The sequence below is a fragment of the Candoia aspera genome, chromosome 17 (genome assembly GCF_035149785.1).
Source record: "Candoia aspera isolate rCanAsp1 chromosome 17, rCanAsp1.hap2, whole genome shotgun sequence".
Classification (NCBI taxonomy): Eukaryota; Metazoa; Chordata; class Lepidosauria; order Squamata; family Boidae; genus Candoia; species Candoia aspera.
In genome coordinates, this window is record NC_086169.1 from 1335861 (window position 1) to 1363816 (window position 27956).

The following is a 27956-nucleotide window of genomic DNA, read 5'->3' on the forward strand; positions in this document are numbered from 1 at the left end:
TTCTTCCTTGCGGAACCTCCCTGGCTGGGTGGAACCTGCGTCCAGGATGGCGGTGGGACAGAGGATGGAAATGGAGGTCCATGCATTACTGGAGACCAGGTGGAAGATGGAGGTGATGGGGGAAAGGGGGGGGGGAGAGGAGAACAGATTGCAAGCCGAGCCCCCCCAGGATTTGGGGATCTCCTTTGCCCCACCTTTGTCCTTATCCACCTTGGGAAGGTTTTGCCATGGAGGTGGCTGCAATTTTGGCACAACGTGGTGGGAATAAAACATTAATTTCCTCCCCCTTTGAATTCTGCAACTGCCAGCCAAAGATGTCCCCATTTTGGGCCCTTGGCTCAGGGGCTCCATCCCCTTAATGTTGACTTGGTTTGCGCATGGTGCGCCCATGTTGTGAGGGCCCCGCAAAAATGCAGTTTGCGCACGCAGCCAAGCTCACACCCTTCGCAGCTGTCCATCCGCTAAGGCAGCTGCCGGCCGAGATCTTAATTCCGAAAAGGCCGTTTTTATAGTTCATTTTTGGGGCGGCCGTGCCACGCGTCTAAACAACTCTGTTTTTTAAATTGGCAGCGAATTGCTCAATCAATTAATGGCGGAATTAGTTAATGAATCCAATTTACGAGCCCTGCAATTTAACTGCTTCATTCTGGCTGCGGGAACCAATCAAGACCTTTTTAACAGGAGAGCGGAGAACGGCAAGGCCGTCTTCGATCTTCAGCAGCCTGGCCCAGTAAAAGCATGGAATTGGACGGCAGCAACCCTGCCACAGGAAGCTTGGTGGGGCAAAGGCGGGGAGCGTCTTGGCGTCGGGGACAGGGGAACGTAGAAGCCACGGGAAGTTTTGCGTTTGCACAAACCAGTCATGGCACCAGTAACCAACGTGTCTGAGAAACAAAAACCAGACAAGCAAAACAACAGCACAGGCAAGAGAGTTGTAAAAAGCACAGCCCATGGGGGGATTTACGGTGACGACAGCGACGGACGGAGTAACGGTGAGAACACATGGCGTGTAGAAGGGAGAGGAGGATGGGTTGGATCCGTATCACACGGGAGCCAAAGGCTTGGCAGGGCCACCACGTTTGCAATGGGACCGCGCTTCCTTTTTTGCAAAGGGAGAGGGCCGGTTGGGGCCCGAGGCTCCGGTTTGCGTGTGCGAGCGTGGCGCACGCGGGCGTGCATGCTTCGTGGGGGGGCGCGGAGAGAGGGAACGGCACTCCACCAAACAAGCACTACAATCCGGAAACTCACAGCACGTCCAGAGAAATGCTATTTCGCGCAGACGTCATGCAAAAAGTGTGCAACCCGGATTCACATGACGTCACACGGTTGGCCTTTCCAAATCAAAGGGAGAAGAATGGGGAGGAGAAGGAGAAAAAATACAACCACTTTAGTTTTTGTTCATTCCAAAGGATGCAACTTACAAGGGGGGGCGGATCTAGGTCTCCCGCGACAACGAATGGTGGCTTAGCAACAGAGACGTCTCAAGATATGATTGGACCCCTGCCGGAGGGAGGGCGGGAGGGCGTGATTTCGAGCAGCCGAGAAAGAAAAGGGGGAATTTGGTTTTCTTTTTCATTTTTCTTCCTTTCTTAATATGTGTGCTTTCTAGACAAAATTAATCAATAGCTCCCCCCACCCCCTCCTTTTTTTTTAAGCTTTTTTTTTTTTTTTTTAGCATTTTTCCTTTTGGAAAGAAACAGGTTAAAAAGGAAAAGACGTTTATTCAAAGAAAATGACATTGCTACTTACACATTAAGAGAGACAAGACAGAACCATTTTAACCTGGACATATTAAATTCTCAGCACCCAGTTTATTTGGGGGGGGGGGGACTGGGAAAGAAAGACCAGGTCATGAGTCCAATGCAGAAGTGGATAAGGACACCCCATCAGGACACAGCTGCTGAAAACAGCTATCTGCTATCTACAATGCTAACAGTGAAATAGAAAAAGGGATTTAGAGCCCTCCCAGAACCTCTTCCTGAGCAGATCATTTATTTATTACAGGACGTCCTCATTTAGCGACAATTGGGACCGGCAACTCAGTCGTTAAGCGCAGCAGTCGCTAAGTGAAACTGCAACTGCTTATGATCTTACTCCAGCTATCCTTTGCTTTACAGACCTGCGAAGGCCGTCAATGTGAGGACTGGTCACAAAGTTACTTTTTTATCACTGTCGTAACTGCGAATGGTGGCAAAATGAGGCAGTCACTAAACAAGGACCCCCTGTGATTGTTCAGATTTATTATAGCTGCCCAACTCCAATGGATTCTGGAGATGTAACAGGAGGAAAATTATACACGCACACAAACACATGCCACCCCCCAGCACATTGCAAATTCTGTCCTTTCCTGGGTAAAATTATATTTCCTTAAGGCTCTTCACTGGATGGATCTCTGCTTTTACACTCTGTAAAATGCCCCAGGCAGAGGTAAAAGGGCATAACTAATAATCATTAAAAAAATTACAAGAGGCGTCTTGCAGAACAGAAAGCCTTTCCTGAGAAATGATTTTTTTTTTAAATGCAGCTTTTTGGAACTCAAAAGTTTCTCCTCTTCAGCATTTGGGGGTCTTATAGCATTCCTTTCCCCCTCCCGAATAGGCAGCAAAGGAGGCCTTTTCATTATCAAAGCAAAACAAAGCCTCTACAGCTTCTTTCCTTAAAAGGAAGTATTGTATTTCAGATAGAGGTGTGTATCTGGAGCGATCTAGGCTGAACCCTTAAAAAAAAAAAAAAATTGGAGGAAATTTTAAGTCGGAATTGTGGGCCTGGGTTAGTAATCACGCCTCAAATTATGTGCAAACTGCCTGTTAGGCCAGAAAAGTGTTTCTTGAGAAATAATAAAGGCACCCAAACCATCTGGACTTCTTGTCAAGGACAAGGTGGTCTCCTCCGTGCCCTGGAAAAAAATCCCTGCTTGACAATGGAAAATTTCATGGCAGATGAAAATCACTGTGAAATTTCCAGTTTGCCCCTTTTAAAAACTGTTTTGCTCCCTAAGCTCAGCAGCGGAGACTTAAACCTGCTGAGAGAGGAACTCTTAATTTGAATTTTATCATGTTTTGATTTGGTGGGGGTCTTTCTTTCAGCCACAGGTCCCTTTCAAGGAAAACAAGGGGTGCTGAGTTGGGGGGCAGGAAGGAAAAGCTCCATCATATAGGAAATCCTAAATTATAATCTATAATCTCTTTCAGGCCCTTAAAAATCCACCAAGCGGTGGGTTTTGAGAAACGAGCCAGACTAAGAAAGGGGCTGTATCCTGCCGCCGGAAGAAGCGTGCGACTCAGTTCCTCGCTTTCTGCCAGCAGCCCGGCTGGCAAAGCACCCACCTGGCGGGCAGTGGTTCAGTACGGCCGGTTGGCGTCTTTCGGACGTTTCAGCTGGACCTTCAGTCGCTTCATCCCGATCTGGAAGCCGTTCATGGCCTGGATGGCAGCTTGGGCACTGGCAGGATTGTCAAAGCTTACAAATCCTGCAGAAGAGAGAGGTGAGGAAGGACCTCGCAGCCGAGGGGCGGGAAGGGCCCTGCGTATGCCAAGAGCGCGCGGGGAGACCCCCTGCTGCGTGGTCCTCCCTTGCTGAAGAAATGGGATTGGGGGGAGATCCAGTTTTGGTGGAACGCAGGAAGTCCCATCTGCCTGAGATCTTATGGCCAAAAGAAGACATGGGGTGGGGATCTATTGCCCTTGCACATCTCCTAATACGATTAATACATCCTAGGATAGAGGACCAAGGCCTCGTAATTCTGGGACGCGCTCCACACACGTTCCTCTTCTCGTGTTAAAGCAGCTCCAGATGGTCTGGTGCCCTTCAGTTGGAGAAGACCTGGTTCCAATGTCTTCATTGGCTTGGGGACTGATCGATGCCCTGCTTCGGTGCCCGCAACGCCCAAACTGTGTTCCAAGCCGGAACAGGTTGGCCGGACACCCACCCAAGGCTCTCGGGTTGAGGAACCGGAGCTGCGGTGATGGTCGTCCTTTGGGCCCGTGGAAGGAAAGGTGGTGGGACACCTTAGCCTCAGGACCCCCTCTGGAGATGCTCCCACATCCCCCTCCGTACCAAAGCATTTACTCTGATTGGTCGCTCGGTCAACAAAGACTTTGGCCGAAATGACGTTCCCGAAGGGGAGGAACATCTGCAGGATCTCGGAGTCTGTGAATTCCTGCGGCAAGTGGTAGATGAAGATGTTGCAGCCTTCGGGACCTGCAAAAGGAAACCAAGCTGTTGGGCAGGAGAAGGAGAAACAGACGGGGAACAGCCCGGGTTGGGGAGAGATTGCTGGGAAATCTCCCATAGCGGGGAGGTGGGCGGCGAATAAATTTATAAAATAAAAATAAAGATAAATACACGTCCTCATCTTAACGCCAACGATATTAGGAGCGTTTCCCAATCCGGTTGCGAAAGATTCCTTGGCGTTTTTGCCAAGGCCTCCCCCTTGTTTCTTCGCCATGGCTATGCCCCCAAATGCCAGCTGAATTATTTTAGAAGAAAATAAGATAAACCCGGTAAGGCAGGTTGTGGCGTCTGGAAGGAAAGGAGCCGTGTAAAAGTTTGGGGGTCCTGGGGATCCCCATGTTGCTCAGCCGTGGAAAAATGCAGCTTCCGAATTCTGTGTTTGCGTAAGAGGCGAAGAAGCTGCTGTCAAGATGGAGATTTGGTGGGTCATGCAACCACTGAATGGCCGAGGAAGACTGGCCCTAGGTGGTGGTGGTGGTAACAATAACAGTAACACACCTCCTTTTGCAACAGCTTGAAAGATGTTGTGCAATGTTGTGCAAAACCACTGGAGGGATCGACTACAGCGATAAAACTGTGAACAAATTATTTTAACCACCCATCAGAGCAGCATTTCTCAACCTTGGCAACTTTAAGGTAGGTGGACTTCAACTCCCAGAATTCCCCAGCCCGCTGGGCGTTGAAGTCCATCCATCTTCAAGTTGCCAAGGTTGAGAAACGTGGCATTAGAGCATTACATTTGACTTGGCGGCTGGCTGGCCATCTTTGCAAAAATCCAGACATCCACTGGAGGGCAGCAAAACCTCCCCTTTTGCTGCCCTCTAGTGGCTCGCTCGATGTTTGCAGCCCCAATGTGGTTGCCCTGGTTCTCTTTCCCTGGAGTTGGCTTCCCACCGGAGATGCAGCAAGCGAGGAGGATGGGCGGGGAGGGGGGAGGAGGAGATGCGCCGGAGCACTGTCCCTGCAATGGTTCGAGCTGCACCCTGGCTTGGCCAAGGGTTCGCCGCATTGCCGAGTCAGGCCAGAAAACCATTGGGAGCTCAGCCTGTTGGATGAGCCCTGCCTTGATCCCAGGGTGGCCCCTAACTCAGCTTACCTTCTCTCTGCTGGGGGGGCGCCTGCTGGGTTATAATGGTGGTGGGCTGCTGGGGAAAGGCTGTGCTGACCAGTCCGTAGGCAGCGGGGTAGGCAGCTGTGGGGGGAAGCAGCGGAGACTGAGGGCTCAGCTTTCAGGGAGCTGGGGAGACACCATCCCCAAAAAGGATCCGCCTGCGGGTCACCTACCCGTGTAATGTTGCATCCCAGCGTAGGCCTGTTGCAAGGGGTCCACGGGGGCCGCTGAGCTCTGTGCTGTGGCATTGGGGATCGGGGGACGGGGCGGGGGGAGATGGGAAAACAACACACACTTATGAGAGTTGCTGGGGCTTAAAAATGGCCAAGCTCCCACCTGCTGGCTGGGGAATTCTGGGAGTTGAAGTCCACCCATCATAAGGCATGCTGGCTGGGGAATTCTGGGAGTTGAAGTCCACCCATCATAAGGCATGCTGGCTGGGGAATTCTGGGAGTTGAAGTCCACCCATCATAAGGCATGCTGGCTGGGGAATTCTGGGAGTTGAAGTCCACCCATCATAAGGCATGCTGGCTGGGGAATTCTGGGGGTTGAAGTCCACCCATCATGCTGGCTGGGGAATTCTGGGAGTCCACCCATCTTAAAGCCCCTGAGGTTGAGCAACAGGGCTCTGATCCAACCACAGACCGCAGAGCAACCAGCAGAGTCTTTTATTTTTCTTTCTGCTTTTGGAAAGACTGGATGGGGCTCCGGACTGAAGCTCGGGCACCCGCGAATCGGGCCCCGCCCTGAGCCCACGCGCTTGGAAGAGCGCTCTAACTCGTGCTAAAGTTGGGTGCCCGGGGAAAGGAGAGTAGACCGTGGGAATGCGGGGTGGGGGGAAGGAGGGGCGGCGGCGGGTGGGAGAGGTACCTGGAAAGGGGTGGACGCCGTTGGTGTAAATGCCCTCGGAGGCCGGCTGCCCCGTGCTCTGCGTGGGGACCGGGCCGTAGCCGTTGACGCTGAGGGTGGCGGGGATGGCGGGGACCGGGGTGGCGGCGATGGCGGGCGGCGTGCTGCTTCCTGCGGGGGGGAAGCGAGAGCCCCAGGGGTGGCCGCCTCCGCCCCCCGGAGCGGCAGGGGGCCCCTCCTGCGGCCCCCGACGGCAACCCGGGGCCGGGGCGGCGCGCGGACTCGCGCCGACGGGCGCCCTGCCCGGAATGCGGGGCTCGGACCCCCCGCCCGCCTGCCCTTGGCTCCTCCCCGCGGCCCCGCCCGCCTTACCTGAGGAGGGGGTGATGGGGGTGGCGATGAGGCCGCTGGGGGCCAGGGCGGCCATCTGCTGCATCTGCACGGCAGCCATGGGGTTGAGGTAGGCGGAGTGGGCGGCGACGAGGGCAGCCTGCTGGTGCATTAGCTGCGGGGGCGGGGGCAGCATTGGCACATGCGGCCCGGGGCCCCGCCGCCCCTCGCGCCCCTCGCGCCGCCGCCGCCCGCCCGCCCACGAGCGCAACCCCACTCGCGTCCCCGCGGGGCCTGGGGGGCGGCGGGGGGCCCGGCCCGCTTACTGCCTGAGTGTAGGCGCTGTACGCTCCGAACTGCAGCGCGATGGGGCTGAACATGCCCAGTTGGTTGGCCACCTGCTGCATCCGCCTGAGGCCCCGCTCCTTCTCCGTGTCCGCGAACTTCACCACGAGGCTGGAAGAGGCTCCCTGGGGGGCGGGGGGGGGGCAGAGGGAGAAGCGTTGGGAAGTGGCGGGCAGCAGCGATGCAGGCCTGGGCTCCGGGGGGTGCGGGGTGGAGATGTTTCTCAGGAAATTGCAGGGCAGGGGTGTCCGTGTAGCCTGCCTGCCGTCCGTCCGTCCGTCCATCTTTCTCCTTCCTTCCTTTCATTCTAACCCCTTCCTCCTTCCTTCCTTCCTTCCTTCCTTCCTTCCTTCCTTCCATCTTTCTCCTTCCTTCCTTTCATTCTAACCCCTTCCTCCTTCCTTCCTGCCTGCCTGCCTGCCATCACAATGTCCTGCCATGTTTCCAGGCCCCCAGTAAGCATCCAGTCTCTCCGTACCAAACGGCGGGCATGCATTTGGGCTCAGAAGAAATGCCCCCTCCTCAGCATCGGGCCAGATTTCTGAACTGCCATTTCCTTTACCAAAGCACAGGAGCAAGCTGTGCCTGTTTTTCCAGATAAGTTGGCAAGGAAGGCTGCTTTATCTGGGGGCCTTGAACGAGCCGGGAAGCCAGGAGCAGTTAATCCTGATTATTAAATTGCGAGTTCGCGCCTTGTCGGACACCAAGCTGCTAATGAAGGCAGAACTACCGAGGCAGGCCGCAAAGTTCACAACCCTGGCAAAACACCTTCCCCGAGCAAATTGGTGAACGCCTTTTTCATTTTTCCTGCACCCGCTGACGAGCTAGCGTTTCTTTTTATGCTTGGCGTGGCGAACGTGCAATACAAAGATATGACCACACGGGGGCAGCCGAGTCTACGGGAAAAATCCCCTTATTTCTACAGCTTGCAGAGTTTTGAGGTCAAAGCTTTTGCTGGCATGCCAGCGCATGTCTTGCGCAGAAGGACTCACCGGCAGCGTGCGGCTCCCGTGCAACGTATTGATTGCTGCCTGGGCTTCAGCGTGCATCTGGAATTTCACAAAGGCACAGCCTGATGGAGGAGAACAGGGGGAAAACGTGAATAATAAAAGGAGCGTGTTCTGCCAAACCAGAGGTTTCTCAACCAGGGTTCCGCGGCACCCTCGTGTTCCAGGAGACACGGCGTTCCCTAGGAAATCAGTTTATTTAAAAATTATTTTAAATTCAGGCTTCACTTAAAAAAAAAATCGTATGGCATAGCAGTTCGGTGTTCATGCTGCTTTTTCTTGCCGGGAAATCCTTGTGAGGTCCAGCAGCCAGATGTGTAGACTAGTTAGCCGTGACAAGTCACGTTGCCCGGGTGGCTGGTCTACGTTGCACCGAGTTGGGCTGAGAGAGAGCGACTGGCCCAAGGTCACCCAGCCGGCTTTTGTGCCTAAGGCTTCACATTAAAGGAATTTTTAAAAAAATGAAATTAAAATTTCATTATTTTTAGTTCAGGAACACTGTTAATGCATATATACAGGCCTACCCATGAAACACATATAATTATTTTGTAACTTCTGGCCTAGAGTTGAGCCTGAATGTGCAGAGGTTCCCCGAGCAAGGCCTGAAAAAATATTTCAAGGGGTCCTCCAGGGTCAAAAAGTTGAGAACGGCTGCCAGAGAGAGATTAAATGGTCGCTGGGCTACACCCTTTACACACTGCAGGATGGTGAGCAACTGCATTTACCACTTTGCTTTGTGCACTTCCCTTTTCTACATACAGAAAAAACAAACTCCATCATGAAGAAAATAAAGAATTACTTTCTTTCAGACTAGGCACCAAGTTTCATCTTTATAAAGTTCTTTATAAAGTGGAAAAGTTTCCAAGATGGTGATTTTGTGCTGCTAAATTGGAAAGGCGATGATTTAGAAATAGTCTTCTGTGCCAATCTGCTGAGGCAACTCACATTATATCTCCAGGCAGGTATTAGGAGGGAAATAAAAATCAATCCATCCCTCTTTTACGTTTCTGCTTTGGGATTTGTGCTGAAAGCAAACCAAACTCGTTTTTCCTGAAGTGAGTTGTGCGTTACCGTTTGAGCATCCTACCCCATCTGAGCACTGATTTTATGCCCTTGCAGCAAAAGGCAAATGTGTGCAGCTCCAACTGGCTATAATCTGTGTGGTCACAAAAGCCTGTCTGGCTTCTTGGAGCCTCAACGGCTTTAAAACTGGTCAAACTTTTCGTCTATAAAAAGGGGGCCAACGGGCAGCGTAACTCAAAAAAAGTACGAAGAAGTGCTTGAAAAATTGCTCAAGTCTGTATCCATCCCAGATTTTCTTCCAGAACAGCAGATGACAGAGCAATGAATCCCTGGGTCAACCTGGAAACAGGAGCTGGAAGATGAGAAAAGGACGTTAACTCACCTTTACTTGTGCCATCAGGACCTCGGAGTACCGTGCATTCATCGATGTTCCCAAAAGGCTCAAACATTTTCCGAACGTCTTCATCCGTTTGCTGCTTGCCCAGCATCCCTACAAACAGCTTCCTGTCTTCTGGAAGACAAAGAGACAGGAAGTAGCTCAGAGAAAGGGCAAACTCTCCCTTGCCAATTACCAGCCATCTGATCGATAGAGCAGTAGGACGGTACAGTGGTAGGCCAACGCCGTAGCTCGAAATCTTGGGGAGCCCATGCTAAGATAACAAAATGGGGGCCCTAATAAATTCTAGGCTATGCAGAATTTGCAAACCACAGACCCCCAAGACACGGAAGGAAACGATACCTCCTCTACTTTCGCTGTCCGCTGGTTTCACCTGGATTGGTCGGTTCATCTGGAAGAGAAGGAAATGAGGATGGAGGTTTTGGTTGCAAGTTATTGCTTGGAGGGTTGACCTGAACAGCCCAGCCTCGTTCGCCCTTCCCGCCTTCATCGGAGCTGTGTTTCCCCCGTATCATTGTTAGAAGCTGACATGGACAGAAGAGGCTGCCAGATGCTGGACGAACTGTCCCAAGCTGGCCCTTTCTGGGGGCTTTGAGCAGCACCTTCAGAATGTCCGGAACCAGCTGGCTAGGAGCCATGGGTGTCCTCGTGGCCCAGATCCTGAAGGCAGCAGGTGTTGGGGGGAGTTGCCTTTGACTTATGTTCAGTGGCAGCCCCACCCATGCACAGAATTTTCCTAAGAGGCCCCTTCGATTGCCTCTTAGGAAGGAGAGGAGGAGAAAGTGTGGGATTTTTCTAGCCGAGGGCCGGCTGCTTTTTCAGGCCCAGCATTAGCAAGCCAAGGAGAACTTCGCCTCACAATGTATTCTCCGTTATTATTATATTATGATAATATAACTGTATTCTCTCTGGCTCATCACCTCGAAGAGGCATTCAAGAGGACAGGGCACCCCAAAAGCCAGCATATCTTCACTTTGTCTTTGGCCCCTGGCCCAGCCCACCCTTGAGGAAACATCTCATGCGGCTTAAGGCGAATGTGGGCCATCGTGGGAACTTTTCCACAAGGGGGAGTCCAGCTTGGCGGTTTGCAAGCCGGCAACCCTCGAGGGAATCCTTACAGCCCCCCGTCTCTTCGGCTGGCGGTGTGCCACGTCACGGGAGAGGTGGATCAACCCCCAGCCACCATCTTGCTTTTCTGCCTGTCTTGGGTGGGGCAGCCTGCCCTGCGAATATAGCATTTTCTGGGGATAAAAACAAGAAGGAGCAAAATGGAAAACCTCCCAAAATTCTGCTGGTTTTTCCTTTTATTCCTCCTTCCAACTTTCTTACTTGCCATGCATCTCTCTATCCACTGAACCTACCTTTGCGGTGTATCCTCAAGGCTTGCAGGATCTTAAAGATAAGCAGGCGTGGGTCTCTTTGGCGGCTGCATGCCTGGCCTTCTTTTAGAAAAAGTAATTTAAGCTAAATCAAGAGATCCTCCACAGAACCTCCCTTTGGGCTGAGCTATAAAGCTATAAAATCTTTGGGACTGCAGTTCTGTTTTCTTGCATGCTGGGACAGTTATGAAGGAGAATTCGCCCATATCAAACTGATCGCGTGGCATGGAAAACCAGTCTGAAAAGGGGCTCAATACAGGGCATCCTTTAAAAGCCCTAAAGAAGGCAGTTTTGCTGGCACTGAGTCCCACTGAATGGTATTTACTCTGTTCTGGCTGACTTGCTACCTGAGCTGCTTTCTGAAATAAAGACTGGACCCTGCTTTGGCCCTCTCTAGAAATCTCTCTGCTTGACTGCTACGCTGGACCATGCACAGTTCTACCCTTGGAAGACACGTCTGCTCTCAGTCCCCCAAAATCGACAGTAGGGCTGCTGGGGTTTTTTTTGAGCTGGGTGTCCTATAAAAAAAAATGTAGCATAGGCCAGAAAATAGGTCTTACGTCATTTATAAAGGAAAGAAAATCCTGCTTGAAAAAGAATTCGCCGTCCGCCCACCAAAACCACAGGCTTAGAAATGAAAAGATTGCCATCTCACTTAGCAGATGTTTTCCTTTTTACACACAAATGCAGAGACCTGTGAATTACAATCCCAGCAAGGTAACCCTGAATTAAAAATAGACCGTGGAGGTAAGGGAGTGCCCTCTGAATCTGGTGGGGCAGTCAAATGTTTTTTTTTCCCCTGGCAAATCCACCCAGGCTTTATTGAGAAGCCACCGTTCTTTTGTATTAATTGCTGCGTGTGCATGCAGCATCTGGATTATGGTCTGCAGTAGCGGGGGAGCGTTTAATCAGGATATTCCAGAGCTGGAAGAAATTGCAAGAAAAAAGAAGACTGAATTTGTCTCTCCTCCTCCTCTCTTCTAGGGGAAAGGCTGATTTTTTTTCCTCCCCATCAGATTAAGATTTGGGGCCATCCGCTGAAAAGGTGCGCCTTGTGGCTGGGAGTTCCACTGGAGAACATTCCTTCCTTCTGCCCTTATAGCAGAAGCCTCTATTTTTCTGTCTTGCTTGGTATTCTACTTGAATATAATGCACGCCAAATAAGTGAGTTCTTTATTAATCTATGGGGCTCCTTGCCACAAGATGTGGCAGCCACTATTAACCCAAGGAGCGCTTGGAAAAGGCTGAAAGGAATTTGTGGAGGGGAAGGAATCCATCAGAGCCATGAACCAGGGTGCAAGGAGGGGAAGCCAAATAAAGGTTTTACTTTTATTTTAACCCCCCAGGCCTGGGCTCAGCTGGGCTCGCTGGTTCAAAATGTGCCCAAAGCCATTTTTCTGCCCCAGAAAAAGAATTTCTGCAGTCCAGAGAGTGGGTGAGCCTCTCTGACTTGGCATAACGAGAGCAAGAATCCAGCAGGTCCGAGAAAGGGGGCTGGACTGGATGATCTCTCAGGACCCTTTCAATCCTCCAAAATTCAATGAGGTGCTCCCAGGATGAAACAAAGCCAGATTTCACCCCACTTCCCCTCCTCTGCCCAGTCTTTGAGATTTGGGGGGTTAAAAGCAAGCAGGTCCGCAAGGTGCAACTTGCAAGACGGCTGTTGCGGAATATTCACCGCCCTTCCAACTGCTGAAGGGGGACGAAAGATGGGGAAAGCTGTAACAGGGGCCAAAACCAGGGTGCTCAGCCAATTGGTGGGCCTAGAGGCAGAGAAATGACAAAGGAATCCCAAATGCCCTTTTTCGTTTTTCTTGCTCCATCTTATCCCAACCAACCATCTCCTGAGCTGGGTTGGGGACCATCAGGCTGGGCATTTGGGGGTCCGCACACAAATTCCCACTCAGGCTTTGGAGAATGAGAACCATTTCCAACTGTCTCTATCCAAACTCCAAAAGCTTCCTTTCGTCGCCGCCTCCTTCGGCAAGCAGAGGACACAAAACACCCTCCTGCCTATCACAGCCCGAGAGGCAGTGATGGGGTTGCCATGGCGCCCGAGGCCTGTATCTTTCTTCGCCTCCTGTTGCCACAGTAACCAGAGCAGCCAACAGGACCAGTTCTGCTTCTCGCTTTCTTTCCCTCCTCTGCCACTCAGGATATTATTATTATTATTATTATTATTATTATTATTATTATTATTTATTCCAGAGAAAGGAAATTTCTCGGGGACCTTTCCTGCACCTTCCATGACTTACTTTCCTCATTGCAAACAACACAGTGCAAAGGAAAAAAAAAAGAGGGGTCCTCACTCCTGAGTGCTGACAGCCTATGCTTTAATAACAGAAAAAGGCAAAACCACAGAGGAAAAAATGCACGAATTTTTTTCCGGTACGGAATTCTGTTTGCTTTGATTTGACCTGTTTTCAGTGCAACAAAAAGGCTCTTGTGGTCTGAAACGGCAAGTAAAAGGAGCCGCAGAATTAGCAGGTAGGAAAGTGGGGACAGAGAAACGGGAGGAAAATCTGTATTTATTTCCTGAACTGTCACAGAACACAAGGCTCTGAGTTGAGCCCGCTGAATGCACAGGCAGGTCTTTAAAAATTGTCTTTAAACAGAGCATTGATCCCTTTTCTATCTTGCCAGTGCATTTATGCAAAATTTAAAAAAAAAAAGGGGGGGAGCATAGAATAGCCTTGCCAGAAACAACATCCCTGATCTATTAAATCACAACCTGGGGGGTGGGGGAATCCGAGACGGACAATATTAGAGAACGAAAGGCCCCAAAATTATATAAACCGTCAACTTCTGAAAGGCTGTTCCCTTCCCATCGTCATCATCTGCCGGGGGGGGGGGGGAATACGTTTTTTTTTTCCTTGGGCAGGTGGGGGCTGGAAAAAGAAGCGAGGAAGCAGATGCCTGGTCTCTATGGCAACTGGAGAAAATATTCCATAGCAACCACCCACTCATCTCTCATTTATCCCCTCGGGTTGCCATGGGAACCGTGCTGACATCATCACTTATCTCTATAAACAATGAGAAGGAGAGTTTAGCACGGGGAGGAGAGGGGAGATCGGGGGCAGAGAAAAGAAAAAAGTGTGCCCTTTGCCGGCTTTTATGGTGGGGGAGAGATTGTGTTAGGCAAAGACAGGCAAACAAGCAGAAAGCAGATTTTTTTTTTAAAAAAAGGAGAGAATCTCAGCTCGAAACCCGGCCCCCTCCCACCCTCTCTTTCCTAGCCCTTTCCCCCAAATGCATTTATTTTAAATCTGTGTTAATCCACTGCGCTGAGGCCCAGTTTCAGTCGGGGCAGGCCCTACAGAGAGATCGAACCTGTTAGGTCCTTCCTAACATATTCCCAAAAGTAAAAGAAAACTCAAAAGCATGTGGAGTGAGATTAAAGAGGAGGAGAAGAAAAAAGATACAGAAAGTGTGAAAAGAGATACGAACAGAAAATATTCACACACATACAGAAGCGACTTCCAATTTTCTTTACAGCAAACAAACTTATTCTCATTCCGCCCTCATTAAAATTACAGCATAATTCCCTTCTTCCCGCATTCAACCCTTTTTAATCAGCCAATCCATAAGTCACTGATTCATCCCCCCCCCCCCCGCTTTCAGCAAAAAGTCCATCAGATAAAAGCACTTGTTGTCTTATCCTGGATCAAACAGGTCGATCTTGCCAGTTCCACACATTCCATCCTCTTCGCCTCATTAGGGGGGCGATACCCCAAACCAGGTTCCCTTGGCTAACTCAGTTTGCCACAGGGGACCCTCGGGCAGCCTGCTCTGGGACTGGAGGGGGGGCTCTCCCAGGCTGTTGAGGGGGGCAAAGGAGAGAGAATTGCCCCCACCCGCCCCAAACACAGCCGTCTGGGCATCTTGGCTGAAATGCCAGATGAAAGGTGAGCTTTGGAATCATTTCTATGGCTCCCAAGCTTCCAGATGTGGGAAAGCAGAATGGCTAACTGGGATTTGGGGACCCAGCCTGGAGCCTTCATTTAGCATCTGGAGACGCACGGCTTTCGTTTTCATTTTTATTTTTTTTGCAGAGCACAACCATCAAGTTTCTAGTCCCTGAGCTTGCGTTGAAATTATGTGCTGGCCTGGATGTTTGGTGGAAGCATTGCAGGTCCAGCGTGGCACCTAGCAAAGGACCAGAAGAGACCTCCTGCCTTTTTTGAACAGAACAGAAATCTGAATTTCTGTTCTCCTCCAGTGGCACTGTTGCTTCTCGCAGTCTTACAGCCTGGGTGCCAACAGCTTGCGCTTTGCCCAGATGGTGCCATAAAACCACCTCTATGTTTAGGATCCAGGAAATGGCACTGCGCCTCTCCCTGCCCAGCAGCAGGTGGAAAACAGGGTTGGCTGCCAGGCTGGGCTCGGCTGATCTCTGCTGCCCCCTTCCCCATGGCCATCACACCTCCCCCAGGTGGGGAGAAGAGAGGAGGATGGATGGGGAGGGCCAAACAAGGCACAAGCTGAGCGTCCTTGTGCTCCTGCAGGGGAAAAAAAAAAGGACTCGTAAAACCAGGCTAAATTCTGCCCTTGGCGCATCGCGGGCCCTGCTGGGGAACGGGATGGCCAAGGCTGGCTGCATTTACACCTCGGAAGACCCTTGACGGGGAATCCAGACCGCCCAAGAAAATGGAAGCTCGGGATTGGGGGGATTAGCAGCATCACGACATCGGTTTAACTTCGCTTGGCCATCTGGGCCGAGTGCACCTCAAGCGCCCCCGTTTTGGCAAAGAGAAAGCTGCTGGGGGTGAGAGGGAAAGGAAGGCTGCGTGGCTTAGCTCCTGATCTTCAGCGTGAATGAATTGTGGGCTGCGTTGTGTCTAAACTCGCAGGTTTCTCTGGGCAAAAATGCCCATTATCGCATCGGATGGGCAAGAAATCTTGAGGGTTTTTAAAAAAGAATTTTAAAGCAAAAAGGCTTTGGGGCCAGTTTTGCGATGCACAAAAAAATCCAGGTGGGGCTTTGATTACACCAGTGTTTCTCAGCCTTGGCCGCTTTAAGATGGGTTGGGGAATTCTGGGAGTTGAAGTCCACCCATCTTAAAGCGGCCAAGGTTGAGAAACACTGAGTTACACTTTTGGGACTGTCATTTTGACTTTTTTGACCACACCCTGCTGACAACTTGCATACATGAATCTTTTCCAACTTGGAGCCCCCAAAGTGGGTGGCACGAGGGTCCTCTGAATTGCCAGCCAGCCCAGCCTTGGATGTCTCCAAATGCGCAATCGTGGCACGCTGGCTATGAAACAGGGAGAGCCAGTTGCCCATGTCAGTTCAGTTGGTGGCCAAACCAGGTTAACTGCTGTTTTTCTTGCCTGGGTGGGCCAGTCTGCACCCCACATCCCGAGGATGGCTCCTGGGGGCTTCGCACAGGCCTTCTGGGCACAAATCCCCACCTTCACAGCTTGGGGGGGGCATGCAGGGGATAACAGCTCTGCCTCCTCAGCCCCGGCCAAAAAACAAAAGAGCCGTGGTCCAGCTTTGTGCAGCCAGTTGGCTGCGGGGAGGTTGAAAGGTATACTTCCCCTGCATATGGGGGTTCTATTGCAGACACATCCAAAACACGGAGCAAGGAATTATCCCCTTTTGCATCGGTTTCTCAGAAAGGCCCCCCCAGTTCGGCAGCAAGGCCGCCGGGTTGCTCAGTGCATCTCCTGGTGTCTCCTCCCTCTCGTCCGCAGCCTGGGGTGGGGCTCAAGATCAAAAGGTAAGGGTCCTGGTGTCCCTTCTCTAATGCAGTTTTGCCTGCCGCCCCCCGCCCCCCTGCCAACCCTTTGGCTTGGCTTCCCCGGGAGTAAATCCGGGGATAATCCAGCCCAATCCCAGATCTCCTGGGATCCCGGCATGCTATGCGTGCCGAGTGGGGGTAGTGCAGATTTGCACCCCCAGTTTGTGGAGCATCTGGGTCCAGCAAGGGGTGACATGGCCTTTGAGGTTAGAGGCTCCCACGAGGAGGAGGAGGAGGAGGGACCAAGATACGGCACAGACAGACCAGCATTGCTGAGTAATGAGTCCGCCTAGTGCTCCAAAATTACCAACTCGGCCCCACCACCTTCCCTGTCACCACGCCCCATCCAGACTCCTGCTGGAAGCCTGCTTTTCTGATCCTTGACCCTATCCACAAGAGTGGGCCGTTTCTACACAGCATCCTTTATCCTGCCCAGCGAGAATTTGGGGGCCGGGGACGGGGGGAGCTGTTTTGGTTCAAAGGTGCCAGCATAAAAATAAAAGGATCAGAAATCTGGATCGTGTGCGGTGGAATCCCAGCTTGCATGGTTTCTGAATTGGGGAGATCTAGCCAGACCGTGGTGACACATAGAGCTCCCATCTGCCAAGGCAGTCTATCTGAGAATGCAAGGCGTGGAACCTTCCCTCTAAGGCAGCAGGCATTTAAGAAGCTCCACGGGTGACTTTGGGCCAGTGGCTCTCTTGCAGCTTAGTTGTCTGGCTGTTACATTAAATCTATCTATCTATCTATCTATCTATCTATCTATCTATCTATCTATCTATCATCTATCTATCTATCTATCTATCTATCTATCTATCTATCTATCTATCTATCTATCTATCTATCTATCTATCTCCCTATCTCCCTGCAAAGGAACAAATTCATAGAGAACACGATCAACGGCTCTCTGCCATGACTTCTTAGAGGAACCCCCATGCATAGAAGCAGTCTACCTCCAGATGCCGGGGAGGGGATAAGAGAAAATGCCAGACTGGCTGTGCTGCTGGCCAACTCCCAAAGGCCCAGTTGGGCAGGGCAGTTGCATGTGGTGGGCATCGGTGGGCTACCGTCAGACTAGCAACTGGACTGGGCTTTTAAAGGGGGAAGTGGCCCTTCTCAAGCCAGCCTGTGCTCTGATTTTCCTTTGCAGGTGAGCTCCCGCCCCCCGCCCCGGCAGGCAGCCAAAGGCGAATTTTGAGCCTGACACGAGGGTTTGGCACGAGGCCGTGCCAGAGAGTGAGATAGCTCTTGTAAGCAGGGGGACAGCTGGCGAAACACCTGCTCCTTTTCACAGCCCCTCCTTGGGCAAATAGCTGGCAGGAAACCGGAGTGGGCAGAGCGGGGGCCTCGCCCAGGAGGGCAGGTGGGCAAAGGGAGAAACGGGGTGGCATCACCCCGAACCCCGCAAAGAAGCACCTGCTTCCTTAGCCAAGTGCTTTGGAGCCCCCCGATTCCACATTTACCCATTCCCCAAATAATACAACTAAACCCTTTGCTGCATCTGCAAGGTCAAACCGTCCCCCGGACGATGCGGGCCATTTTCCTGGGCTCTTGCAAGGATTAAACCTGGGCTTGTTCATAAGCCAACTTGGATGCCTTCTCTGTTCCTGCTCCTGCCCAGCCCTTCCCCTCTGCCAAGACTGATGCCAGCTTTCCTCCAGGGTCTTCTGACCTCTTAGCCTTCACTAAGCCGGGCCGACGCTTATCCGATTTCGTGATCCTATTTACAACCGACCCTTTTCTCCCGAGGACTCAGGGCAGCCCGTATCTTTTCTCCTCTTTTATCCCCAACTGCAGCCTAGCAAACGAGGTTAGGTCAAGAGTTAATGCCTTGGACAAGAAGCAAATCTGCTTTCCGCCTGAGGATGGAGGATTTCCCCCTCCATTCACCTTGCAACATCAGGCTTTGCTCCACATGCAGTTGTGAGAACTAGAAACTTGACTTTTTAAAAAAATGAAAAGGCAAGGATCTCCAAACGCTAGATTCTGCACTTGGGGTGGGGTGTGTGATCATCCACGTGCCACATTTGGTTTAGATAAGCTGCTTGCTCTGCTAAGGAGTAACTACAGGATGGCTTTCTGCATATGCTTTGCCCCTTTTTAAAAACTGTATTGTCTTTCTCTGCAGATGGAGCGATGGGAATGTTCTAAAAGGAAAACAGGCCCCCAGGGCAGGCAGACCACCTTATGAACAGCCCCCTGCAAGACTTTTATTTCCAAATTTGAACACCGATTCCTGGATTCAGGTTCTCCGTATGGACTTGGGAATACTGATCCCACTGCTGACACCACAAGTCGTTGGTGAACCCATTGTTAAGTTTAGACCCACCCAAGAGCTGGGCAGAGAAGCAGACTTAGATTCCTGACTGTTGACTATGACCCTTGGAGTCTGCCCCCAGATGGCAACTGATTTATTGAGAAAGTTATATGCAATTGACTAAATACCCCCCGTCCACAAGTAGAGGCAGAAAATATCCTGAGTGCAGCTGGGCGCAAGTGAATTCAAAAGGCACTGTTCTTGAACACACCCGACATCTCTCTTAGAGCTTAAATAAGCCTGAGGAGAAATCTGGTTTCCTGCAAACAAAGCGCTCGGCCATGAGATCTGCAAACAAGGAAGACCTAAGTGGGATCAACGCACACATGCATACACAAACACACACACGGTGTTTGCCTGGCATCATGGCAAATGCTGAAGCCATCTGGGTTGTCAGCTCCCATTTCCGGAACCAGGAGGAGAGCAGTGTGTGAACCAGGGTAGCAACAGGTGATAAGGAAGGGGGTGGAAAGGGCACCGGCAGAGTGGGTGGACAGAGGAGCGATCAACAGGACTTACCCCTGGCAGCGTCTTCTGCTCGTGCAGCGCGCTTTGGGCCTTGAGGGCTGACTCACGGGCGCAGTAAGTCAGGAAGGCACATCCTGGAGGAGAAAAAGGATGGGTTTAAACATGGCTCCCCAAAGACATCCCTTCCCGGTGCTGTTCACAGCCAAATCCGGAGGCCATTCAGCGATGCCCAGGGCACCCTGGGCAGATTCTGACTGCCCTGGATCCTAACTGGAGAGGCCAGAAGGAAACTGGTTCCACAGTTTCCTTCCTCCCTTTTCCCTCTAATTCCTGCCAGAAAAGAAGGACCCCTAAATTAGAATCCATGGCAAAAAGGAGCCGCCAACTCTCAATCAAACGAGCTCGGTGTCCGGAGGCAGTCTACCTTAATGTATCACCTCTTGAATAACCACCAGCAGATGCTGTGCTCCCAGCCTACACCTGGCGAGCTTAGGTGGGATAGGAGAAACATTGAGGGGAGCTGCTAACTTTAAACCAGTATAAAATGATAGTTCTCCCTCCAGATATTATTGACCACATCTCCCGTCACCTTTACGGATGGACCACGCAGTGTAGGATCCGGAGGGCACTCGGTTGGGGAAAAAAGAGGTATTTTGCGCTGGAAATAGCTGGCCCAGAAAGCTGGCTTGTTAATTGATAGGCTGAATGTTTACAAACCAAACAGAGCCAAACGTTGTTCCTTCCAGCCTGACTGAACCTAAGCCAGGATTCCAAGGCAGGGTGTTTTTAATTACCTTTCCAGCTTGATTTTTTTTTAAAAAAGGAATAAGGGGTCGACGGGGCAGGCAGAGGCTAGTTTGAGACTGATTTCAGGGTCCCGTTTCCCCGGAGGCCACTTAATCCACGAAATCTCATCCAGGAACGTCTTTGACACACCGTCGGGAAACGTCGACCCTGGCATGCTCCGATTTGTCAATATTCCCCAAATCTTTTTGCCCCTGCCTGTCAGCGGCTTGTGACCCCAAGTTACGTCTGAATGCCGACAGCCAACTTGACCATGAACTGCAAACAGAAACGGGGGACATGAAGGCAGAGCGGATTTCGTGCAGGTCAAAGGGCGTGAAAACAGGGCCAGGAGCTGAAAAAACTCCAACCAAAATCCTGTTGGGGCCAGGAAATCCGAAACGAAGGCCCCGTCCTGGATATCTTGCCCTGTCTGTAAGACCTTTTCCTCTCTGCTAAGAGTCAAAACCCACCCCATCGAGCCGAAGTGGGCATTGTGGGTTAGAATTACATTGCAATAAAGATGATTGCACATAGCCTGGATATAAATTGCTGTGATGTTTACGGGACGCATTTATATTCTCCGCCGAGCGCAAATGCATCAAATAGAAAGGGTGCAAAATGCAGAGCTGAGCATGGCTGGGGGAAGGTGCGCGTTGCAGGGCTGGGCCACGTTGCCAGCTATGACTTTGCTCCCTGTTGTATACAGTGGCTTGCCCCCCACCCTCCCTCGCCCTGATGATGCCACCTAGTTGGGCAATGAAATGTCTGCAAGCAAGCCACCAACCTCAGAGAGCACCAAGGACTCTGTGCTTTACAGCTCTCGGGGCCTCTGAGCATAGACCGATGCCACTTCTTCACTGGCGCGGGGCGGCTGCTTGTAATAATCGGCTTCCGCAGCCCAAGCATGCTCAGCTTGGCATTTTGCGCCTTGCAATGAGCATTAGCGCGTGTCCCTCAATAATCAAGATCCAAGGTTCCCGATCTGATTGCTCAGAAGTTGCCCTGAATTTAAGGTCAGCCTGGCTTCCGGGTTTACCATGCGCAGAGGGCGGGGTGCCACGGTTCCCAAAATAAATATAACAGCCGTGATCTGAAAAAAGCGCACGGATGTTCCTCAGAGGCTTCCCGCAGCCTCTTTCGCCCGGCTGCACCTGGGAAGCAAAACTGTGCAGGCCTGAATTTGTGCCCGGCTACGAGCCGCAAAGCCATCCTGAGACTACAAAGCCTATTGCCTTTTGGTCCAGCTTCCTCTCCATCCGGCCCCGGGCCCAGTTTGAAAGAGAGGGGACTTGTCTTGACATGACGGACCCCCCTGCACCCTCTCCCTTTCCCTGCCAACCTTTTGCAAAAAAATTCATCAGCAAAATATGCTCCATTTCTCCCAAGCTTCGGCACAGCGCCTATATTTAGACTCTGCTGGCAAGCCTGTCACAACAGGCAACGAAGTGGAAAAACTAAACCCCGTCATGCTCCAGCGGCTCGGTCTGATGGTGCCACGTCAGCCGAGCCGACGAGCTGCCAGCAGTCGCTTTCTGGCAGGGGGGGAACGAAAAGACACCATGGGGCAGGAAAGGGACCCCCCGCCCCGCTGATCCCTTTTCTCAAAATAAACATATAAGAAGATGACAGATCGAATCAAGTGGCTTCCGAGTGCCCACAAAGGGAAAAAACCTTGGCTGACGGCATGAGGATGGATGTTTTGCTAAACACCAGATGCTGAGAGCTAGAAACAGCCAAACGCTGAGGACTAGCAACTTGAAGAGGGCGTGGAGTGATAAGCAACAACTGAGAAGCCCCAGCATCACATTGCATGCTTGGCACCCATGCACAAACTTGTGGGGAGGCCTCTTCTCCTCTTCCACGCCCCCCCCCCCAGCTTTTGTCTGATCCCTTTCCAAAAAGCAGAAACAACTGTAATCTCTGGAAGTTCTAATTTCCTTCAACCCAATCTCCCTGTTTTGTTGCCGACCATTTTCCAGTTTAGGAGAGGGCTTAGCAAGGGGAGGGGGTAGCAAAAACGGAGGGGCAGAGCATCATCGGGCTGCGGGGGAGCGTTCAGACCACGCCATGTACAACTCCCCCCAAATCTGAATTAAATCGGTGCATGCAGAACATTCAACCTCGCAGGAAGAGATCTAGGGCTAAAATACTGACATGCTAGTTTTCAACTTGTAGGAGATTGAGAGCCTCTGTCCCCACCCCGAAGCCCCTGTCCCAAGGCCTGACTCATGTGCTCAGGATTAAATGTGGTAGCCGGGCCTGGCTTACAAATTCGCATTGGCTTCCTCCCCGTGCCCAAATTCGGGATGAATCCAGACAGGCTCTCTATTGGTTCCACTTGGGAAGAGACCTCAGCCCCTGGATTCAGGGGGGCAAAATTATTCCCTCCCTCCTAATTGGACCCTAAACGTAGAATAGTAAAAGAGTCAGAAGGACCCCTGATTATTTTCTCTATCCTCCTTCAGCGATACCTCCTACAAGCACAATACTGTCAATATCCATTTAGGGAAACAAAACAAAATTTTTATCTACCCAGCTCTATCCCCAAAGCCCAATCCATCTCTTTTTCCCCCTCCTTAGCCATCCGTTGCATCTTAAACGGGTGTTTTCCAGAATTCTGTCTGTGCGAGACAGATAAGAACCCCACTTTTTGCTTTGAGTTGGTTGTACAACATCATGCCCAAATCCTTCAAAGTTTCCCGGCCACTTTCTTTCTTTTAAATTATTTAAATTCCCTTGTTCCATAAGAAAGAGTTGGAAGCATTGGACCACAGGCCAAGAACCTGTCCCTGGCCTTTATTTATAGGTTGAATTCTGGTTAGCTTCCTCTGTTCTTTAAGAAAAAGGTTGGTGCATTCTACATTTTGACAAACATCATTCAGCTGGTTCGAAAAAGCCAAAAGGGAAAACAAAAATCTCTGGAACACGCTGACTTGGGGGCAAATCCCACCGATTTAAGGACAGTTCATTCTAAGTTTAAGGTTGGTGTGAGTACTTTCTAAAGATTTTTGGATCTGCTAACTATGCCACAGCTAAATCTATAGTTTACTTCTACCTTAGACAAACACACCTGTCTTGATTCCCTTGCAAGCATCTACCTTCACTCTAAACCTCTTTTCAGTCCCAAACACCTTCCAGATGCACTCAACTATAACTTCCATCATCCCCGGCCAAAGGCTCTGGAGGGCGCCAGGTTGGAGGCCATGGATCAGCAAAAGAATTAGGTGCTTGGCATCATCGGTGAGGAAGGCCGTTGGGGTGGGGGGGGAGAGAAGAGAGGCGAAGTATAGAGGTGGGGAGATAAAGACACCCCTTGCAAGCGAAGACATGTTTTCAAAAGCCAATATAGTCGATCAGTGCTGGGGTGAGGTCCTTCATATATTCAGAATAACCCTTAGCAATTCTTGGCATTTGGCCAAGGCCCTGCTCCGTCAAGGGGGCCGAAACAAGATTTTTTTCTGCCCTTGTGGCTGAGTTGAAAAGGCCCTCTTTCCTTATCTGTATCAGCAGAGCATGATGCACATGTTGGCCTAAGTTGTAGCCTGGCCCTTGCTACAACCAGTCATTTTTCAAGCCCCCCCCCTCCTGCTGATATCTAAAGCTGCCAGCTTTTTGCCCTTCGGCAATCCAAACCAGCCCATGCTTGGGTGAGGATGGGCTTCTGGCCTTGTTGGCTGCGATGAGGGTGAAACTGCATTGGATCTTCGTGTGCCTGTCAAAGGACAGCCATGTGCTTGCTCCAAGTTGGCAGCCAGAGATGTGGGCCCAAGGAAAGGGGCATCCTGGAAGGTGATGATGCTTGGAATCAACCCTAACTTAAATGCTGTTTTTAAAACCTGTTCATCAAGAATAACGGGGTGCATCTAGGACATGGTTTGAAAGTGGAAGCATCCCACAGAATATGTGGGGGGGGGGAGCATGAGATTATGGCTGAAGGTGCCGTTTTGTACGCAAAAGTTCTTGAACGCAACGCCCCCCTCTCCTGCAGGTAAGGCTGGGGAAAACCTTTGACTGAAAATTGGAGCAACACAGCAGCCCTTCCATGTCCCTACTATTTATAGCCCCTACTATTTATTATTTACTAGTTTTTTTAAATTTACTATTTACTAGTTAGATGAAGCAACCCAAATCTGATTCTTCATGTACTCCACTCAGGAGCAGAGGTGAGAAGCCAATTCCCTTGAGGACTAGTAACATGCCATGATGAATTTGCCCTGGAAAAAATGGGAAAGTTGAACCTTTCCTTTCTCATCTCTAAATACTGAGCCACTGATGGTTGGCAATGATTTTTTTTTAAAATCAAATCATCCTCAGATTTGGAATAGGCCGTGTTTCTTTGCAAATTTTGGCCAGAAATTTATTTGAGGAAATCATTAGTTTAGTGGATTTATTTTTTTTCAGGAGGATTTTACACCACTCAGCCTAGCACCGCCAGGCATGAAATTTCACCTCTTGCAAAAATCCTGATGCTTCTTTTTTTAGGAGTTTGTGTCCCACCAGTGCCCAAGAGTGAAATCCTAAACGGTGCAGATTTCTTCCCTTCTCCCAAAGTTTTCCAATGACATCTTTGTGGTTTGACTTTGCTCCTGTACCTTTAATCATATCTTTTTTTCACCATCGGCCCAAAATGGATGGTCTATTTGCATTAAAAAAAGAGAAGAAAAAAAAAGGAAACACAGATGCTAAACACAGGAAGTTTCCTAGACCATGCCAAGCCCTGACTAGTGAGGATGATCATATTGGTGCCTCTGGTGCTTCGAAGCAGGTGCTTGGATAATTGATTCCTGAAAAATAAACTAAGGTTCTAGTCCTCAGTGGTCCTTGAAAAAAAAAAATACAAGGAGGCTGATTGAAACCTGAATCTATGGTTTTGTCTGTCACTTGGGATTGTCTGATCCTTGGTCTGCAGAGAAATACCCTTTTCCAACTCAGTCTGGGCACATTAGGGTGCTAAATAATGCAATCCCTTCCCACCTTATGGGAGAGGAATGGTTTTCCGAGACTTTAAGGTGAGAATTGACTCAGCAAATGCTGCTTCCCTGCCCCTCCTTCCTGGTTCCCTCCCCAGAGCCAAAAAAAAAAAGCTCATGAAATGGCACAGCAAATACCTGCTAGCCCTTATCCATCCCTGCCAGTTGGGATCAGCCATTCCAGATGAAAACAGACCAGCTTTGCCCAAAAGTTGCACCGGTGGGTGGGTGGGGTGGGCGGTGAGGGTCTGTGGGCTTAACCCAAATGAAGGGGACCCAGACTTGGGGAATAATCATTATTTTTTAGCCCCTCTTAACTTTCATTTGGTTGGGTTAATTAGATTTTATTCTTAGCTGACTCGGCTTCCAGGAATCTCATACCACTTTCCCCTCTTTTAAACGTGGCTTTTGAAAGGGTGGGGGGGATGTTTACAAACCAATGCAGATCATCCTGGTGTTGCAGGGGAGAAAATCCTTCCTTCCTTCCCAAATATAGATACCAAAGTTTGAGATGCTGTCAAATAGGGTTTAACACCCCACCCCCGCGCCCCCCACACCCCGCCAGAGAGTCAAGCAAACTCACGTCCTCTTCTGGAGTTGTGTTGGGAGGGAAAACCTGCTTTTGGACAGTCCCAGCGGATCCTCCGGAAACCCAGCCAGAGGGAGGCTGGCGAATGCCTCCTCCTTGTTTTGAAAGCCAAAACTCTCCGGAGCTGAGTCAACCTGGCGTATTTCAACTTGGAAAGCCGCTTCCGCTCCCCCAGCGCCAAGGCCGGGTTCAGCTAAAAATACACATTTCCTCTTTGTTCCCCCAAGATCCGTGCCAGGCTCGCGAGCCCCAAACGCCGGCCGCCCGTTTCCAGAGGCGGCCGCCTCTCTGCCCCAGACCCGCTGAGACAAGGCTTGGTCTAATCCCAGCTTGTTTTTATCCTCAGCAAGGCGTTGGGGGAAAACAGACCAGGCTTACACCTTTCGAAGGCTTCACCGAACCAGCTCGTGCCAGCCCCGCCAGCCTCGTTGTTTCTATGCACCCTTCTCCCCACGTCCATGCCTCGGTGGCATCGCCCCCCCCCGTTTGCAAGCCCTGTTCGCCCCCCCCCCGGCTTAGCCAAATGTGGCCCTCTGAGCTTCGTCCAACACACCGTCCCACTGTCTGTCCTGCGGATGGTCCCCGCCCAACTTTCTATTCATGCAAATCTCCCAGCTCAGTCTCCTGCCATCTGCTGTGCCCCCCCCCCCCCGCCAACACACACATCTACCCTTGATCTGAAACCCGCTTCTGCTCACATGCCGAGTTTTGACGGCCTTCGTACACCTTAAAGGCGGCTTGGGCGAGAACCGTCCGTCACACGGAAGCAGAGCCGTTGAACCCCACTTCCCGTTTTAATGGGGGGGGGTTGGTGCCCCCAGCCACACACTTCCAACCTTTACTCTGTCCAATCTCGGTCCGTTTCCTTTTCCACTTCTGCCGCGTCCCCTCCCGCCCGCCCGCCTCGAAACCCTTCCCAATCTTCCGCCGCCCGTCTCCCTACCTTTGTGCATGCCGGTGTATTTATCTTTAATGACCGTTAATTCGTAGATTTTGCCAAACTGTTCGAATATCGGCTTCAGGTCCTTTTCGTCTAAATTCCGAGGGATTTGTCCAATGAAAAGTTTGATCGCATCCGGTTCCTTCATTGGTCCAAACGGGAGCGAGCCTCAAATTGGGAATGCCGAGCCCAAAATAATAATAATAATAATAATAATAATAATAATAATAATAATAATAATAATACGCCGGAACCGATGGAAATAAACCAGGGGAACTTGTCAGACTTGGAATAATGAAACAAAGAGATGGAAAGCGACGGGCAGCTTCGGAGGGGTGCGGGGGGGGGAGCCCTCAGGTCTCGGTTTAATTGACTGGCATGTCCGCAATTCCCCTCGCCGAGCCTTCTTCGCAGGAGAAAGCGCCCTGTTTTGCCCTCCAGCCAAAGAACTAAAATAAAACGAAATAAAAGCAAGTCTCTGGGTTTTTCTCTCTCTCTCCCCAAAGGCGCCAAGCCCAGAGTTGGAGATGCCTGGCCTTTACTCACGAGTTTTCGCACCAGTCCCTCATTCTGCTTCTTCGGGTGCTGCAGTTGCAAAGCCGGGGAGCAGTTAATTAAGTTTATCGATCAACTTTCCCTGAGGCGTCGGTTTCGGTTGTGATTTCCCCCCCCCCCACCCCACCCCCGGCTGGCTGGCTGGCTGGCTGGCTTTCTTCTTTTTTTCTTCCTAGTATTTGGCTTTTTTACGGCCCCCCGCCGCCTTCTTCGCTGTCCTCTTTCTTTCGAGCTCTTCCCTCCCCCCCCACCCCTCCTGGAGCTCCGCTTCGGCAGTGTGGTGCAGGTCGGAGTCTCCTGCTCCGTTTTTCGGTCCTTTTCCTTTACCCACAAAATCCTCCAGCCGGTCCACCTCTTTTCCCTTGACTAATAACCATGTCAGAGTTAGGGACAGGCAACAAAGTGCCAACTCGGGCGAAAGCGGCGCGCCTGCCAAACGATCTTCCCCTCTCACGGAGAAGGAAGGAAATCTCGATTGTTCTGCCCACGGCTCTCCAAAGCGAGGTTTGGGCCTGGTCCAGCGGAACAGAGGCGGACTTCAGCCTCTTGGCGGGTCGGCAGGACTGCAGCGAAGCAGGGGGGCCAACTCTGCAGATGAACGACCCTTCTCTGGACCGGCCCTCCGCAAGGGCGAATACAGCGCCGGCCTTCCTCGCTGGGTTGTTGGGCGGAGGTCTCAGATAACGTCTATGCAGAGTTTGGAAGGGGTTAAACTCTTCTCCTGCGCCGACTTCTGCAGCCTGGTCTCCTTCCTGGAAGCAGAGGTGGGATTTTAAACTTTGGAGCGATCCCGTTGGACCTCAAGGCCCACCCTTGGGGCTGTGGGGCTGCAGAGTTCCCAAAGACGATCTGGGTCTGCAGCACAAAGCAAAGCAGCGTTGAAGGGATGCGACTGCCACGCACTTCCGGG

At 51.1% G+C, this 27956-nt stretch overlaps 2 protein-coding genes across 3 annotated transcripts in view; one reads left to right on the forward strand and one right to left on the reverse strand.

Moving 5' to 3' along the window:
- The window catches only part of LOC134506522 (neuronal acetylcholine receptor subunit alpha-7-like), a 97023-nt gene that overhangs the window by 12878 nt on the left and 56189 nt on the right, over positions 1-27956 (forward strand). The gene's annotated exons all lie outside the window — the stretch shown is intronic.
- On the reverse strand, positions 3186-27140 carry CELF3 (CUGBP Elav-like family member 3). Its single transcript, XM_063316841.1, has 12 exons — positions 26495-27140; positions 19258-19340; positions 9638-9686; positions 9281-9409; positions 7861-7940; positions 6850-6993; positions 6566-6698; positions 6215-6364; positions 5518-5583; positions 5330-5425; positions 4057-4200; positions 3186-3469 (listed from the first exon to the last, which is right to left on the reverse strand). The coding sequence occupies exons 1-12, from the start codon at positions 26637-26639 to the stop codon at positions 3342-3344; spliced, it is 1347 nt and encodes a 448-aa protein (XP_063172911.1). The 5' UTR covers positions 26640-27140; the 3' UTR covers positions 3186-3341.

Coding starts and splice junctions, on each gene's coding strand:
- CELF3 (XM_063316841.1), bottom strand. CDS start 26,639: ATGAAGGAACCGGATGCGATCAAACTTTTCATTGGACAAATCCCTCGG. Junction 6,699..6,849: donor ACAGCGCCTACACTCAGGCA/GTAAGCGGGCCG, acceptor CCGCCCCCGCAG/CTAATGCACCAGCAGGCTGC. Junction 6,365..6,565: donor CCCCATCACCCCCTCCTCAG/GTAAGGCGGGCG, acceptor TCCCCCCCGCAG/GAAGCAGCACGCCGCCCGCC.